The following is an 18970-nucleotide window of genomic DNA, read 5'->3' on the forward strand; positions in this document are numbered from 1 at the left end:
AACTGAATTCAAAGAAACATAAATTATTTAAGATTTAATTTTAAGGCAGTTTGATATGCATATCCCTACCTTATTTTAGCGCCTAATAGTCATACGGAGACAGCTTATTTGAATTTCTTTAAAAGGAAAAATTTAAGAATATTTTGTTTAAAGATTCTAAGAAACAAAACAAAAGAAATTAAGAGATAACTATAAGTGTATAAAGGCCTACCTCTAAATTTATCTTGCTACGTATGCAGCTTACTGCCTAACTTTCAACTCTTTTGGAGAACTTTTTTATACGACAGAGGTTAACTCAAATTTACTAAGTAAGTACAGAGCTCAGTAAAATAATTATCATTTGCTGACATTAAAAAATTTAGTTACAACAAGTTAAAAAGTAATCACTGCTAAAATTTCTCCAATTCGCAGGACAGATAACCATACTTCTATTAACTTCAGGAAAGCAATCATTAGTTCACTACGATAGTAATACTGCAAAATCTAATTTTAAATAAATTAATCTTTCTGGATTACTGTAGCGCTGAAAGTTGTTGGGAATGTTATTTCATTTTAACCCCAAAATTACCCCCCTTTTTTTTCCATCTTTAATTTTTGTCATGCAAAATAAGTATTTTAAAATTTATCTCATTATTTCCCGAGTAAGAAGCAATCATATCTTCTTGGTGATTATAGGGTGATGTAGAGAAGTTCAGAAATTAGTTTTATTAATATGAAAAGCTTCGAAATATTCCGACATAGTACACGGCATTTCGTCATCATATCGCGCAGTGTTTACCTCTTTTTTTAGTTTTTGTTTATTCACACAAAACGCGCTCATGGCATGATATTTTTTGATTAGAAAGTAAATATCTTACGAAATATATTGCTGCGAATTTAATCTCAAATTCTTTTGTGGTATGCAGATAAAGGCAACAGAATTTATAGCCACCTAAGAAATCACTTTTCCATAACCGGACCGGGATTACAAAATTCATTAAATCGTAAAAAAATTCACATCTTTACTTCCTGTGAAACTGATCATAATGGAAATCCCAGTTTCTGCTGAAGAACTCCCCCCCCCGGATATATTCGGGATAAAAGATGAACTCGTTATTCAAGGATCTTGCGGCTAGAGAGTTAAAGTGGCCAAATACGTCGCAGTGGGATGTTTAAATTATCTGATGGATGTTATAAGAATCAAGCAGTCCGTGAGGGTCATTAAGAAAAGAGTACTGTGCTTGCAAAAATTTTGTCATGATATAATAACAACATTAGACTAAATCGCAGTATTAGATTTGTAAGAAGATAATATAGCCAGCAACTTCAATAATTTACTTGCAAAATAACGTTACTTTTATGTTACGTCCCCCAAATCTTCACACTATCATATTTAATGAAATGACTTTCAGGCTTGTTATGTTAGCTTTTGATAAAAACAAGTAGTCTACAAATCGTTGCACTTGATACAACTTGTACTTACAAATTTTGATCCGAATATTCATACGTATTTTCCAGTAATTTTATTTAGCCGATTGATTAAATATACTGCTGTTACTTTAATACATGTAAATCTTTAGACAAAAAATATTAAAGTATTAATTAAACATAGCTGTATTATTATATTTGAATTACATATTGAAGTAATTTCAAAGAAAATAATTGCATAATATTAATAAATAATGCAGGTATACACAAATTCCTAAATACGCAGGCATTCATACTTAAATTTAAGAAAGGATAGGGAAAGCTACAAAAAGACAAACCTGGAGAGTGACCCAAAGAAAGTTTCAGAAGCGACGTCATAAATCATACCTTACTCCATCTCTTGACAAAATTACTCTTCAGTAACACCATCAAAAGTAATGCACTCCCAGAAGTTATACTAACTGTATTATACGCATACGAAAAAAATGTGATGGTTAACAATATGAATAATTTTATTTGGATGCAATAAATAGAGGTAATTGTGCAGCACGATGTTACACAAGTAATGCTAATACCTTGCGTAGACTTCACGCCTGGTACAACAGCATGGTACAACCATGGTAACGCATGGTACAACCGATATGGCGCATAGTGCTTAAATCAAGTTCCGCGGTATGTCGGTCATGCTTCTTCAACCCTTTGATGTAGAGTGAACATCTCTTGTTGGTAGATAATAACTGTACCTTTCCATGGTGGATTGGAGACAGTTCCGTTGCTCTGGCCGGGCAAAGTGAAGCTTTTACATTCTGTAGAGCAGGATTTCTTAAGCTGTGAGTCGCGACTTGCAGCAGGGGTCGCCAAAACTTTTAGCAGTTTTGATATTTCTTTAACTTATTATAATAATTTTACAATTACCAAATATTGTTACACAATGTATTTAAAAATAGATAAAGATTAGACAATACAGACAAATAAAAAAACGAAAACGTTTCGACGCATTCCTTTTATAATATAAATGTTCATTTTCCTTGCTTTGCACGTTACTCTGTCATTTCGTCTGTTACTTATTTAAAATTTTCACATTGTTCTATGTCTTAAAATTAGAAATTAAAGTTAATGACCTAAAACTGCAATAGTGTATTACAGTACAAGTGAAAAGATTGACAGTTTCACTCACGCGTGTGTCAGATTTTCGCAATACATATGGGGTTCCACAAAATTTGTATAAATATTATGGGGTCCTGGGGATCGCGAAAAGGACTCAGTGATAAAAGGGGTTCGCGACTGGGAAAAGTTTAAGAAACCCTACTGTAAAGTATCTACGGCAACACAGCTGCGTGTTTCCGCAGTGCCATTTTGGAATACTTTGTAAGGTTTATCCTAACTTTCTAACAATTCTTTTTTAGTTAAAGCGATTTTCCTGTCCTTTCTAAATTTCAGCTTACAATTTCCTGCCAGAACGTGTTTTCAGAATCGCGGTTAAATGCAAATGAAGGAAGTGCAAGTATTTAAAGTTGAAGTTCTACAGACTACCAGAGATGCTGGGCAGCGCGCGTTGGCCTTTTTGGCTGCTCTCTCTCTAAAGCTATTTTTACGTTCGGCCGTACTTTAGGCTCTTGATAGCTTCGCCGTTGGTTAGCGTTGAGGTGTGGAATCTTGATAGCTTCGGCTATATCTCTTTAGCTTAGTTAAGTTTTATTCTTAGTATTCCTGAGTTCAAGCCAAAGTGGAGGCTTTGCTGTAAACTCCAAGAAGGAGTCATCTGTTAAATTTATTTTGAATAATAAAGGACAATTAAAAATTGAAAAATATCGTACATCTACGTATATAAAATGCACATATGTGTTTTTCAAGTTTGGAAAGAAAGGAAGGAATGATCTTCTAACAATGCTGAGGCGGGTTCATGGGAAAAACAGACAAATAAAAAATCATTGATCTAGGTCATTAAAATTGTTCTCGACTAGCTTCTACATTTCTGCACATAATGTTGTGGAACATTTCGTTTTTATCTAATTAAAGGATAATGAACTGACTGGGCTTTTGGATCTGTGAGGATCATATTACAAATCAATCAGATTTTGCATTTTTTAGAAGTCCCAGGCGCACAACGCTGAAACTGTTTTAATAAAATATTTTATCTTATTTTAAGAGATGCATTGTAACAGGTAGTATATATCTTGTATTAAGTAGTATATTTAAGCAAATAAAGTATGTAGCCATATTTCTCGAATTCCCTCTATATGTGAGAGACAATGTGAGAGACATTTTTTTGAGTCGTATCGAGATAGCAGTCGCGGAAGCCGAACGTACAGCACACATTCTCAAAAAACGTAAGAGGTTTAGACTTAATAAGCTTAAAATTCAAATTATAGACGAAAATTTTTTAATGTTATGACAATCTGAAATGAGTTATTAATCTTAAAAACCAAGAGTTTTTCTGTTCTTTCTATGACATCTCTTTTAAGAGGGATGAAAATCATGACAAGGTAATCATTTACTGTCGCAAATCAAAAGGTAAAGAAAAAGGGTATATTACTTCTCCCAGATGGATCAGCTTCATGATGTAAAAATTAGAAAATTATTGCTATATGTAATTAAAAATGGCTTGTAGTACAAATATTACACCTTTAGAGGAAGCTATGAAGTTGCTTGAAGCGCTACTGAAGGGTTCTGTGAAAGTGGTTATAGGATTTATTGGCACTTTTTTGTTAAAAAAGTACTTGGAGTTAAGTCTCTTATGCTAAATATGCTTTTTGTTTATATACTTGGAAATTTTGTCAATTAAGAAGACAAGGGAGATAAAATTGCAGAAAATGAAATTATAATAGACTCTGTAACAGTTAACCAGTCATCTCTGTCAAAATTAATTTTACAAGAGACGCAAAATGTTATTTCTTCACTGCAGAACAAGAATACGGGCTTTAGCTTTTTTCTTTTCTTTTTTTCTTTTCTTTTCTTTCTTTCTTTTTTTTTTTTTTAAATTCAAGTGGACTCAGTTGTTTGATTCTAACAACACCATTTGAAAAAAAAAAAAAAAAAAAAAAAAAAAAAAAAAAAAAAAAAAAAATTGCTTACAAAAATAAGATTTGTTGCTTAATTTAGAGGCTGATAATTTTCCGTACAAAATAGAAATAGCTCCCTCTTGTACCTATAACTTCGATAGCAATGTTGTTTTTGAATCCATTTTTTCTTAAACTGAAAAATTTCTCTTTTGAAACTTTTATCTTAAATCATATAAAGAATTTGTAGTCACGAAATTTTCTTACGTTACTATTACATTTCATGCATTTTCAGTTAAGAAAAATTTTACTCAGTAGAACCTTGGTCACGAATGCCTTTCATAGAGAACAAATTTTTTGAACCAAAAAGAATTTCGAGTGACGAAATGTGTGTCGAGTTCCAAACACCTAAACTAGCAACAAATGATTTCCAAAGGGCGTTTCGAGGTAACTTCTGATAAAGTAGTATTTTCCATCGTTTAATTTTCACTCACAAAATCTGGCAACGAGGGACATACAGGACCATGAAATCGGCCTAGAGGACATTTATGGCCATTTGACATTGATATTGTATCTCTAAGGATAAACCGTGGACTTGGAAAATTAATAAACAAGACTAGGAAAAGCTTCTACAGGACCACAAAAATTAGCTCAACCCGAAAGAACTGGAACAACTTCATTACAAGCAACAACAAATGATGATAGTGAAATAAATGTCTTCAGAAAAGTAAGTGATGATAATCTAATGATTTTTTATTCCTGAAATTAGTCCAAAATGATATAAAATGTAGCACTCCACAGAACTGTATTACCCTGATAAAGAAAAAGCAAGCCACAACATAAGCATTTTCAAAGGTAGTGCTATAAGTCTCACTTTAAACCCATTTCAAAACACAAACAAGGAAGAAAAAAGAAAGCCCCCGGAAGATGTTACATGATGTTTCTATGGAAGGGTGACTACTTTTCAAACTTTTTATCTATTTACTACTATTTTTTCCATTTTTTATTCTTGGATTTAATGATTTCCATTAGTATTTGTGTTATGAATTTGCGCACAAAGTGTACTATTTTAAAAGTTGAAATAAGCAAAAAATTATGGTCTAGAAATGAATTAATCTGTTTACACTAATTTCTATGCGAAATTTGTTTCAGTTTACTAAAATTTCGGATGACGACTGGTCTTTGGAACGAATTACATTCGTAAACCGAGGTTTCATTATACTTGTGTTTTATTTTTTTAATTACTTATTGTTTCAAAGCTGGTAAACGATGATGAAGTTTAATACTTCATCAATCATAATCATCTTCATCTTTATAATCAAATACGAAAATATTTATCGAAAAAATTAAGTTGTTAAAAAAATCTCGCAGTATTTCATAAATAATGTAAATTTCTAGCTTTAAAAGTCGACCTTTGGATTATCCTCAATAGCGGTAAGACTGATAACTTTCTTCATAGGGAAGCAGGAGTTCTCTCAGGATTTACTGTACAGTAGTTTTTCATTTTCTTTCAGCAATACATTAGCATCTTTTCTAAATGCTCTTCCAGTTTTGAAACTATTAAGGAATGATTTTGTACAGCACAAAATTTAAATTCACATAATCCATTAATGATTGCTCATTTTCAAAATATTCTAAAAGAAAGTCTTAAAATGTGAGGGAAATGTAGAACAGCTGTCAAATCAAAGAGAAGCTTCGTAATTCGTCTCTAATAATGTTCGTAATTTGTCAAATTGTTTAGTTCCATTTTTATTTGTATATTAACAAGTTGTTTATTTTTAATTTAATGCTGTATTAATCTCATAATATAAAACATTTGTTCCTCTGTCTATTAATAATCTAAAAAAATTCATAAATTTTTACTATGTCATATTTTATATATATTTAGATTGCACTCTAAGAAATAGTTACCATAAGAATTTCCAAAAGTACTTAGTTGTTTTGATTTATTTTGTGAATAATTTATTGCAGATAATATATAAAAGGAGTATTACATTTCCTATGGAATTCTAAATTTAAAATATACTTCTTTTATGTAGATTTTGTTTATACGTAAATTATAAGCTGTATGATATCTTAGCACCTTTTCTTTTTACACATTTGCAGTATTACTACGATTTCGATCAACTGAAATCCTTTAATGAAAGTATCCTTCGAGACCCTGTAGTATCTATTGAAACTCGAGGAAAAGTACCGAGGAAGCCTAGAGTTTTTCAGGTGTTCATAACATGCCGTGGAAACCAGAGCGGAGTGGGATCATTTGGTATCGGCTTGAGGATACAGAACGACAGGGGACTCTTTTTACCAGGAACGCCATTAAGGCTTCGATTACAGAAGCAGTGCGCCGATCATGGTAAGTGCCACTAAAAACTTCTCAAATAAATTCATAAATTACGAAGTGCTACCCCAAAGTAGTTGAAATTTGGTTAGCTTACTCTACTATTTCTTTTCACAGCCGTTTCCTAAGATCGAAAAACCTTGCAGAACCTATCTTTTTAGTAACACTTACAGCACCGCCTTGCGATTCCTTCATCATTTCATGTAAAATACTATTGTTTTTCATCACTATCATGCAGCAATCCTTCTTCGTCGAATGAGAGACAATCATTACATGACAAACATTCATGATAGACTTACAGCACCGCCTTGCGATTCTTCCATCATTTCATGTAGAATACTGTTCTCTTTCATCACTATCATGTAGCAATCATTCTTCGTCGAATGACATTCATAATTGCAGGTTAGATGCTGATGCGTGATGGACATCCAACTGTAAGAAAAATTGCAATTAATTATTAGGCTTAAAATGCATCTTGCATTGACCGGGACTGGCCCGGTTTGATGATGTGGTCCCTGCTTTCCAGGCAGTTTGTCATTTTGTCCTGGTTATTTCGTAAAATTTTAAAAATACCGAATATACAAAAAGTAAAAATGGTAAAACTGCGATTTGGCAATTAAAATATCCTCTCTGTTGCATTAACTTTTGCCATTCTAAATACTTTGTATATAGATCTAAGTACTTTTAATGTTGTCTAGAAATTTTTCCACAAAATGATGACGCATGTGTTTCTAACACTGAGCTACGGAAAAGGAATTTTGGTGAAGCAAAATTTTTTGTTTGAATAAACAACAGTGATTTTGTAAGGATCTTAAGTTTTACTAACGTTTATTTTATTTTAAATCTTTACTATCACTTCTTATTTTCTACTTCCGGCCAGAATTATAAGCGTTAATGTATTTATGCAAAGTTTGTCTGGCGAGCGCCAAGTATTTAAGTTGTGGCTTTTTGCCAAGCGAGAGAGAGGAAGTAGTTAGTCGAAGCAGGCCGCTTACCTTAGAAGTTTTTACTCAGTTGCTGGTTGCCTTCCAGGCCAGAGGTTTAATCCTCTTGATAATTTTAAACGTATTGTAGTGTTCTCAATTATCTGTACTACATACGGCTTCCTGTTAATATAAGGCCCATCTTCCACGTTTATTATTTTAAAGTTAAATTAGAGTTTAGTTTTATTTTTATACTTTTACGTTTAGACCACAAGTAGTGGGTCGTTGTATTCCGAAGTACGGAAGTTATTGTAAATAGAGAAAAATAAAGGGTTTTGTATACCCTTCTTATGTATCCTGTCTACTTCCCACAGTTATTGAACATAGCTTTAGTAAGCTCTCTGTTCCGAGTCAGGTCCTTGCATGTTCCCGAAGAAAGTAAGACGGAACATTGAACCTGATAGTGGCGCCCAACGAAGAAGAATAACCATGGCCGAGTTTCAAGAAGAACCTGTGCTGCCTGCAGAAGAGGCTCAGAATCCAGAAATGCCAGCTGCCGCCCTAGAAGGATTTGGTTACATCGTCCAGACCATGCGCGCTTCGATGAAACCAGAAGCAACATTTAATGGAAACTCACCGGTAACCAGTTTTTTGGAAAAATTGGATGACCACTTCATGCTCTACCCCGTGCACGAATTTCAAAAAGTTACCTTAGCTCCAGCCCTTTGAGGGGCCAAGCGCTTAACTGGTTCAAGTGTATAGGCAGAAGTCTCTTGGGTCAAGCAGGAAGTCCCACCTATACTTACGAGAATTTCAAGACTGCCCTAGTAAAAGCATTCCCTGTTGTAAGGGATCGTGCGAAATTAGGAACGGAACTTTTCAGTATATATCAGCAAAGAATCGAAAACCTCTCAAGCTTTATTTTAAGAAAAATTCACGTCTTCAAACTCTTGTATGGAAACCGTCCGGATCCTGAGATAATTCAAGTGATTTTGCCGAGGTTACTGCCCCAAGTGCAAGACTTTATTGAATTAAGAAATCCGACTACACTGGAAAAGTTATTTGAGCTAGCAATCCAGTTTGAAAGTAGAAGAACGGCGGATATTGAAAGAAGACGCCAATATCAACAGCGAAACCAATTTGGTGCGCCAAGACTACAGCAAACTCAAGCCCACGGCTACGGAAGCAAAGCGAATCAGTGGGCAAGAAAACCCGAACATTCAAAAACAGCCGGCGAACGTCGACAGTTCAATAGCAATCCAGGAAAAAAGTCTCAAGGCCAGTGGAAAAAGAAGGAAAGCACGGAAATGAAAAATAATTTAAACTAAAACGGATTTCTGCTGACGGGAGGGTGCGGAAATCCCTCTTCCTTCAAGTTAAATACAGTAATGGTGAAAAATTTGACTCTTCCGAAGATTGAAGTGTTGGTGAATAATATCCCAGCCACCGCACTCCTGGATACAGGCGCGCAGTGTTCCTGTGTGGCAGAAGATTTGTTTAGGAAGTATTTTCGGAAATACCGCATATATAATTCGGATAATACGACAGTGTTAGCGGCGCAAGGAGAAAAATGTAAGTGTATAGGTAAATTACCGCTGTATGTCCGTATCAAGGACGAACAAGTAAAGGTGATGTTTTTCATAGTAAAGAATCTGCAAGCACATATTATTTTAGGAATAGATTTTCTTTCAGAGGCACAAGCAACGCTGGATTTTAATGAAGCGTCCCTTAAGCTGACAATGAAACCAGTTCGTGGAGAAAAGGCTGAACCGCCGATGTTAAATCTTGACCACCTGCCTAATGAAGAACAGCGAAGAATCCGACAAGTGGTAAGTGAGTTTGCTTCGTTATTTAGTGATATTCCAGGATTTACTCAGGTTACTAACCATAGTATTGACACCGGAGATTCAATGCCAGTTCGCCACAAACCATACCGGTATGATAAGAATAAGGAAAAAATTATAGAATGGCATATCACCGATATGCTACGTAAAAAGATCATAACGCCCATCTCATGTAGTTATGCTAGCCCGGTGGTTTTATGTAAGAAGAATAATGACTATCCTTTGACACATCCAAAAAGGTGGAGATTCGCAATTGACTACCGTAAATTAAACTCCATAACTAAATATCCGGTATATCCGTTACCTATTATTGAAGAAATTCTAAGGAACATAACATCCACCAAATATATGACGACTTTAGACTTAACGACTGGTTATTTTCAAATAGGGGTTAGGCCTGAGGACGTGCCTAAGACTGATTTTATAACCAAGTCTGGCACTTATGCATTTTTGCGTATGCCGTTTGGCCTTTCAGGGGCCCCGGCAACATTTCAGCGATGTATGGACATTGTGTTAAGGCCTGTTCTTGGAAAGTCCACATTTATCTATTTAGACGATATCATTATTACTAGTGATAATCTCGACCAACATGTACAGGATTTAAGACAGGTGTTTTCTTTATTAAATGAGGTCGGTCTAAAAGTTAATGTCGAAAAGTGCAAATTTGCAGCCCCTGAATTAAAATATTTAGGTTACAAAATATCTCAGAAAGGAATAGAGACAGACGAATCAAAAATAATTGCTGTACAAAAGTATCCGACTCCAAACACAGCGAAGAAGCTCTCTTCTTTTCTAGGACTTTGTTCATATTATAGGTCCTTTATAAAAAATTTTGCAGCTATTGCTGAACCATTGTTAAAATTAAAAAAGGAAAAAGGCAAGATTCTCGTGGACGGCCGAAGCCAATAGTGCTTTCGAAAAATTAAAACAAGCATTAACGCAAGCCCCTGTGTTGAAATTTCCTGAAAAGGATGAGAATTTAGAAATTTCAGCGGATGCTTCGGATTATGCGGTAGGAGCGGTACTTTCGCAAAATCAGCAGCCCGTGGCATTTTTTAGCCGTACTTTAAATCAAACACAAAGAAACTATTCCGCGACCGAGAGAGAGGCACTTGCAGTTCTGTTAGCAGTGCAAAAGTTCCGAGTCTATTTTGGAAAGGCGCCAATAACAGTGTACTCTGATCATGCGGCGGTAACTAGATTGTACTCAGGGAAAAACTTATCCCCAAGGTTAATAAGATGGGCACTCAAGCTACAAGAATATAATCTGGTAATCAAGCATACCCCCGGAAAGGAAAATATCGTAGCAGATGCCCTATCCAGAATTAAAATAGATGAAGAAGGTAATACCGTAAAGGTGGCAATGCTCACAGCATGTACAATAAATTCCCGAGAAACTGTAATAACCCAACTGGGTAAGGATCCTGAGTTTGGAAGCATTTATGAGTATTTAAAGGATCCTGAAAATTTTAGCCACCAAGATATTGTGGCGATAAGAAATAGGGCGGCCCATTACGAACTAATAGATGGTCTATTATTCTATACAAAAACTACGAATTCCAACAACGAATTTCGACCTGTTATCCCAGCTAGTCTTAGATTAAATATCCTGCAGGAGCTCCATGACAGCCCTTTAGCTTCTCATGCTGGTATTCGAAAAACTATCCAACGCGTACACGAGGCAGTCTATTTTCCTGAACTGCAAAAGTTAACAAGGGCGTATGTCCAGTCCTGCCCAACATGTCAAGCAGTTAATTATATTAATTTCCGCCCGGCCGGGTTTCTAAATAGTATTAAATCCGAATATCCAAATGAAATAATTGGCATCGATTTATTGGGCCCTTTCCCAAAAAGTCAGTTAAATAAAAGTCGCTATCTCCTTGTTATGGTTGATCATTTTAGTAAGTGGACCGAAATTGTTCCCTTAAAACGAGCCTCCGCGAAATTAGTTACTGATTCTATTTTAAATAAATATATTTTAAAATACGGGGCGCCCCTAAAAGTTATATCGGATAATGGTCCTCAATTTGTAAGTAATGTATTTGAAGACATGTGCCAAAAACTGAGCATACGTCATTTAAAAATGGTCCCGTATCGGCCGCAATCAAATATAGCGGAACGGGTCAAAAGAAATATAGTGAAAATTATCCGTTAAAAATTTTCATAAAAGCTGGGATAACTATGTCAATGAATTTGCTTTCGCCCTTAGGACCGCAAAACATGATACAACGGACAAAACTCCTGCTGAGTTATTTTTAGGCAGAAAGATTATAACGCCGTTAGATAAATTATTTTATGTGCAACAAAGAGCCCCAGAATTTAAAATGGGTGATATAGAAAAACTAATTAAAGAAGCAAAAAAGAATACTGAAGTAGCACAGAGAAAACAAAAACTCTACTATGACTTGAAACGACGGGGAGTAACTTATAAAGTAGGGAATAAAGTTTTAAAAATGAAGCATTCACTTTCTTCAGCACCAGAAGATAAAACTGCCAAATTTTTTCCACGATTTGAAGGACCATATGTCATAGAAAAAATAACTCACGCTGTAGTAGTGTTAAAAGCCAGAAATGGTGAAACCTGCTTCGCAAACATTGATCAAATCAAACCCTACTATGATCGTAATAAAATGCAAATTTTCAAAGATCTTTTGCAGGATCCTGCACGGCAGACACCGCAGGCACAAGCCCCAGAGGTGGAAAAACGACAAGTACAAGGGCAAGCCATTAAGAGGAAGGAGCAAATGAAAAGAAAGTTTCCCCGCGGGAAAATTGAAGGTAGCAAGAAAGAGAAGCCGTTCCACCGTCCAGAAAAGAGAGCTCACGAACACCCCCAGAATGAAGAAGGGAGAAGGACGACGTATGCAAAGAGAGCCAGGAGAAATGACAGCAACTATAACCCGGCTCTAAAACGGAAGATCTACTCATCCGACAGGGCTCTCCGCAGCAAATGTCGCCGAACTGCGGAAGGGCCATCAGCGGCGGAGGAAAAGTTACAAGGAAAATTTGAACGGCCAGCAACGAGGTCCAAGCAGGAACACGAAAGAAGTTTCCCGGTTCCGCCAAGACCAGCTGCCATCAAACGGCCAAGACCACAGGCAGAGGCGAAAAAGAAGGTATTCAAGGGTGACCGAGCTGGAGGAAAAAGAAAGCATCTAGAGGAAGGCACTGAAGGGCGAGCCCGTACAAGAAGGAGGATAAATCAAACAACAATCTGCACTACCTTTCAGGACTGGGCCCAGAAAAGAATGTCCGAATATCACAAAGATAAGTAAAATTTTATGTTACTTTGCGAACTTAAGTTAATCTTTCATTCTTACTGCAAGTGGCAGATTTCAAGAAGTTTTACCTCATGCGAGGTCTACCTTTATCGCCAAAAGGGCGAGAAATGAGTTGTTACCGATTTTGGTATTATGTTTTTCAATTACTCGCGTGTAAAACTAAAGTTGATGTATAATAGCGATGTGTAAAGACTTAAGTATTGTAAAAGTATTGTATAAATTTTATTTAAAATATTCTGGCAAGAAAGAAGTTTTAGTCTGAAAGACTTTTTGAAATGTAGTATTTCAATGTAGAAGAATTGGCACTTGCTTTGAAAAGAATAGAAGTTAACAATGTACTACTAATGTATGTTTTCAAATGTGTAAAATTAACGGCATGTTGATATGTTCTTATATACATGTGAACTGTTATTTTAAATGTTAAGAAATACCGTGATATGGTAAAAGGGAAAGTAATGTTAAAAATTTGTTATTCGTGTGACTGTAAAGATTAAATCATGGTGAATATGTGGTAAAGGTTGAATGATGTAGTTAGGCTCTCTGACGCTACACTTTAGTTTTAGCCACTTTTAGAATAGTACCTCAGGGTTTAGAGTTGAAAGTAGGGTGTGTTAAGAGGTCTCGGTATGTTGAATTTTAACACGTTAGTGTTTTGATTGTAGGAGGCAGTGTTGAACACGTATACATAAACACATTCGTGTTTGGTGTTCTTTTACAACACATGTCAGAGAGCACGGGGAGAGATAATTAAAATAGTCATGAATGAAATAAGAATGTTAAGAGAAATACACAGTTCAGTCACATTAATGTGACCACCTACCAAAAGCCAGAATAACTACCTTTTGCAGAGTGGACCACTGTAAGACAGGCAGGAAGAGTGTCAGTTAGGTTCTTGGTGTTCACTGAGATGTTGAGCCATACCGACTCCAGTGTAGGAGCCAGCTGTGCTAGGCTACATGGTTGAGAATCCATGCAGCGAACAACCCGATCAAGGAGGTCCCACAGATTCTCGATTGGGCTTAATTCCTGGCATTTTGCTGGCCAGGGGAGTACAATAAACTCATCTCGATGCTCTTTGAACCACGAATGTACAATGCAAGCTATATGACACTTCACATTTTCCTGCTGATAGATGCCATCATTCTGAGGGAAAATAATTCACATCTAGGGGTGAACATGGTCCACAAGGACAGGTGTTTATTTCTGTTGATCCATCATGTCTTCCACAATGATGAGTGCTCCCAGAGAATGGCACGAAAACATTCCCCAGACCATAATGCTACCTCCTCTAGCTTGGACATTTCTGACTGTTGTTACGGGGTGTTTGCTTTCCGACGTTTCACACCGTGTATTCCACTTCCGTCTGTCCAATGGAACATAAAACATGATTCATAAAAAAAGCCACCTATTGCCACTCAGTGGACGTCCAGTTGCAGTAATGTCATGCAAATTCCAGCCTTTGTCACTGATGAACTACAGTCAGCATAGGTACTTTAACTAGGCGTCTGCTGCGGAGGCCCATATGCAGCAATGTTTGCTGAACCATCATTGAGGAGACGCTGTTGGTTACCCATTGGTTCATCTGAGGAGTCAGTTGCTCAACGTTTGCATGTCTATTTGCCTAAATGCATCTCCGCATCCATCCTTCACCTCCGTCATCTATGGTTTATGGTGCATCAGATTTGCCACATCGCTGATTTTGGATAGTGCCGTTTTGCCTCACACGGTATACTTTTACTACAGCTGCACGTGAACAGTTTACAAAATTAGCCGTTTCGTAAATTCTTCCACCTTTGGCCCAAAAGCCAATGATGTTGGCCTTTTTGGATGCTAGATAAATCGTGCCATTTCTACACTATGCCAATGATTGCAATGTTTTTTTTATTCTCTCGGCACCCTTTATATACGCTCCACTGCAATGTGCTGCCACCTGCTTTCTGTGATTGGTTATTTCACATTGACGTCAAAAGGAGTTGGTGGTCACATTAATGTGACTGGACTGTGTATAAATATGCATGTTACTTGCCATTTCATTGTGTAACATTTCATTAAACTAGTTTTCCTTCCAGATCTCTGGAAGGAACCAGATTTGAATAAAAGCTCCTGTTTAGATGCAGTACAGATGAAAAAAATTGTGTGTCCTGGGAGCTGCTATTGTAAAAACAAATTTCTTTCTTTTAAATTTCTAGTTTCTAGCGAAAAATGTTTGTAAAAGATTGACCTCGCGTTACATTCTAGAGCTAAAAGTTTTCAACAAGGTCGTTTCAGACCTCAGTTTCAAACTAATTAACTCTGGCGGGAAGTATGTAAGGATCTTAAGTTTTACTAACGTTTATTTTATTTTAAATCTTTACTATCACTTCTTATTTTCTACTTCCGGCCAGAATTATAAGCGTTAATGTATTTATGCAAAGTTTGTCTGGCGAGCGCCAAGTATTTAAGTTGTGGCTTTTTGCCAAGCGAGAGAGAGGAAGCAGTTAGTCGAAGCAGGCCGCTTACCTTAGAAGTTTTTACTCAGTTGCTGGTTGCCTTCCAGGCCAGAGGTTTAATCCTCTTGATAATTTTAAACGTATTGTAGTGTTCTCAGTTATCTGTACTACATACGGCTTCCTGTTAATATAAGGCCAATCTTCCACGTTTATTATTTTAAAGTTAAATTAGAGTTTAGTTTTATTTTTATACTTTTACGTTTAGACCACAAGTAGTGGGTCGTTGTATTCCGAAGTACGGAAGTTATTGTAAATAGAGAAAAATAAAGGGTTTTGTATACCCTTCTTGTGTATCCTGTCTACTTCCCACAGTTATTGAACATAGCTTTAGTAAGCTCTCTGTTTCGAGTCAGGTCCTTGCATGTTCCCGAAGAAAGTAAGACGGAACATTGAACCTGATAATTTAATATGGTGTGAAATTGAAGCTGCAGGCGAAAAATTTAAAAAAAAAAAAAAAAAAAAACTGTTGCAAATAATACTATGAACTTGGATCAACTGTTTGATGAAATAGGGATTGCAAAAGTTTTTTTAGTCAACTAATTGCCAAATTTGGTAAAATAAAATTTGTGAAGAAAAGCAGATATAACTTTTCAATCATTTAAATGAAAAAAAAAATAATTTCCAAACAATAGAATTCTTTCTCACAAGAACAATTCTTTCTTTTGTTGAACAATTGTTTGAGAAAGAAGAAAAATTCTTTCTCAAACAATAGAATACATTTTCAGCATGCCAGCAACATCGTCAACAGTCAAAAGAATATTCATATATAAATCCATCCATATATCCCATATAAATTCAACGCCAGAGCAGAATTTTTTCGTTGTTCAGGAGCTTAACTGATTACAGGTTGAGATGTAATTATGCGTTTAATGTTTAATAGTTAGACTTAATTAGAAAAAGGCAAAACAATTTTAAAGTTAAAAATTCTGAAGTCAAAAATACAAAATTTAAAAGAATTTTCCGCATGGATACTAACGTACCCACTTTCAAGTATTAAAAAACATGAAAATGTAGGTTTAGTCAATGATGGATCGTTTTATTTCGAGAAGTATTGGTTACATTTACTGGTATAAATATGCACATGATTTCATAAATGAGGACTGTGATATAAAATGGAGAAACTCAGAATTTTCATACTGTTAGTCATTTGCAGCTTAGCCCCTATCATACTTAATAATTAGGAATTTAAAACTATCTATAAAAAAGCTTAACTTAACCAATTTTTAGTCAACTGTAATTTGAAGTTGTAAAGTCTTTATTAAAATGTAACAAAGCAGAACTAGTTTCTTTTTTACGCCATCAGAGAATTCGTGTAATGAACAGCATTTCAACGTACAGGTGTGCAATTAATGGAATTTCCTGATTTTTAAACTATGACACTTTTTTCCAGGTCCTGATCCGGAATGTGACAAGAAATGTGCCAACGGAGGCAGATGTAATCAGCATCGAATTTGTGAATGCCCGAAAGGTTATATGGGGAAATATTGTCATTCGGGTAAGTATATTTTATACTGAATTAATAACGAGGTGAAAAAAAAAGATTTTTTTTAAACTCCTGTTAAAAAAATGAAAAAGGAAAGAAGATAATGAAAACATTACATTTCTTCCCCAAATCTTCGCTAATATGATGGAGGTTTATCGACAGTATTATAAAGAACAGTGGGCCGCTTAAAACTTAATTTGAGATATCCTATCGACAGGTTGATCTTAGAGAAAGATCTCTGATTCCTCACAGACCTTCGGCGTGGTCTCAAACTCAAATTGTATGCGAGCTGAATGCATGATCTAAATACAGCTGAAGGGTCAGACATTTTTTTCGTACAAAATGAAAATTTTTTATTAACAAAGCAAAAAAATAATATAAATAAAATTAAAATTTTCTCACTAAATATTTACCAAGATAGAGATAAATAATAATTATAATATCGCAAAGAAAAAATTAAAATTGATATTTATTTTCTGTCTGAAATCTAAAGTTTGGTACCTGCATAACATTTTTCTTGCTTACGGTTTGTAAATAGTATATTAGCAGTAATTATAATTAATTAATCATTAAATAACTTACTTTTATTTAAAATAAAAATAAACAAATTATGAAAAATTTTACCAAGAAGGAGAAGACTGGAGAGTAAATAAGGACAACTTTTTCTCTTATTTTATTAATCTTCAACGCATAAATCAAAATACGTATGTTGGCGTGTAATTACTTATAAACTTCTTTATTTCTTGCAAGTGGTTAGCACTTGATGGCATTTCGATTGTGCTAAGGTTCGTAGCTTTGGAAAGAAATTACTAGAAATTGCCTTCATCACAGATTGCAAATGATCATCAGTCAGTTACGACTGATTAGCATAACTCATTACTTTTCCCATGATTAATGACCTATTACCTTTCTCAGTTGAAAACTTCTTATTAATTTTCAACTATGTAAAGAAACTAACCACATATAAATGCATTTCCAAACAAAGCAATCAATCTTAGTTCGAAAATTCAGAAGAGCATATTTATCATTTTGACAACTACAAATAAATGCTAATAAAATCTGTATTTTCCAATCTTTGAAGAAGATTCATTTTACATTGTAAATTAATTAGCTCCATTTATAGCTTTTTTTTATATGTTATTCATGTTTTTTCTTAATGGCAAGGAAAATAATGTAAATTTGTGCTTCAAATAACTAAAATCTTAAAAACTTTGCAATATTATATTTCAACTAATACATAATTGAAATATCTTCGCGGGCGCATAAAATTGCTTCAGGGCCTCATGCGGCCAGAGGACCACTAGTTTGAGACCACTACTCTAAAGAACGCTTTTGATCAAAACTTGGGATTGAGTGAGGTAGATAGTCTAAGCATATCCGGGTACTCTTCCTAAATTAAGCAGTTGAATCAAATGAAAAGCGTACACACAGGTCTTGCCAAAGAGACGCAAATTTTCAGAATGATATTGAAGATTTACACAATACAGCAATATTTATCATAAGGATAATGCTAAGTCTTTTGTTACGAAACTGCTTTGGATTCCTGAATCAATTAGCATCCAATTTACATTTGATTTATTTTTGTTTGCGCAATAACTGAACAATGTTTTAAAAAGAACATTGCCTTTAGTGGCAGGAATATTGCACAGTAAAGGTCATACGACACTTTGGTTTACTTGGAACATCACTTATGTGTTTTACTGTATACTGACTATAACATTAAAAATGCTGAAGGCGAAGTAAGTGTCATGAGCCCAAAATAGTAACCTTTATTGGAAAAAAAGTAACATCTTAAAAAATACTAACAGTGAGCTTGCGTATCTCTTTTGAATTAAAAAAAAGGGGGGGTGGGGAGTAAAATACATGTAAATCATAAAATTTATCTAATGATTAATAGGAGTTATTAAATAAGAAATAAATTGTAAAACAAATTGTATTCTCTTTGTAAAGACTTGAAAGCTCGAAAAAGTACCAAAAAAGTTGCTACTTAAAATACTTATTAGCAATAAGATGGTGTAGCTGTCATTTACTGCATTTGTTGCAAAATGTCCTTCTCCGTTAAGAAAATTGTTATAACTTTTACGTAAACATAGATTTTATTTCTTTATGAGTTTTTAATGAATTTTTCTCTGTTTTTAAAATTTTGGTTACAAAGGAACATTTTTTTTTTTTTTTTTATCGGAAAGCCGAGTGTTGTAACACCTCC

At 34.9% G+C, this 18970-nt stretch overlaps 1 protein-coding gene across 3 annotated transcripts in view; it reads left to right on the forward strand.

Moving 5' to 3' along the window:
- LOC118187453 (protein shifted-like) overlaps nucleotides 1–18970 on the forward strand; it is a 122684-nt gene that overhangs the window by 78346 nt on the left and 25368 nt on the right. For all 3 annotated transcript variants that reach the window (XR_004757944.2, XM_035357679.2, XM_035357683.2), the window contains exons 3-4: nucleotides 6513–6759; nucleotides 16672–16776. Coding sequence is in view for 2 of the 3 variants with exons in the window: in XM_035357679.2 (XP_035213570.1) it covers nucleotides 6513–6759; nucleotides 16672–16776 (352 nt within the window). In the remaining variant the exon portion in view is untranslated. The remainder of the gene's footprint in view (nucleotides 1–6512; nucleotides 6760–16671; nucleotides 16777–18970) is intronic.

Source organism: Stegodyphus dumicola, chromosome X2 (genome assembly GCF_044657685.1).
Source record: "Stegodyphus dumicola isolate Sdum_Otavi_A_Nest chromosome X2, ASM4465768v1".
Lineage (NCBI taxonomy): Eukaryota > Metazoa > Arthropoda > Arachnida > Araneae > Eresidae > Stegodyphus > Stegodyphus dumicola.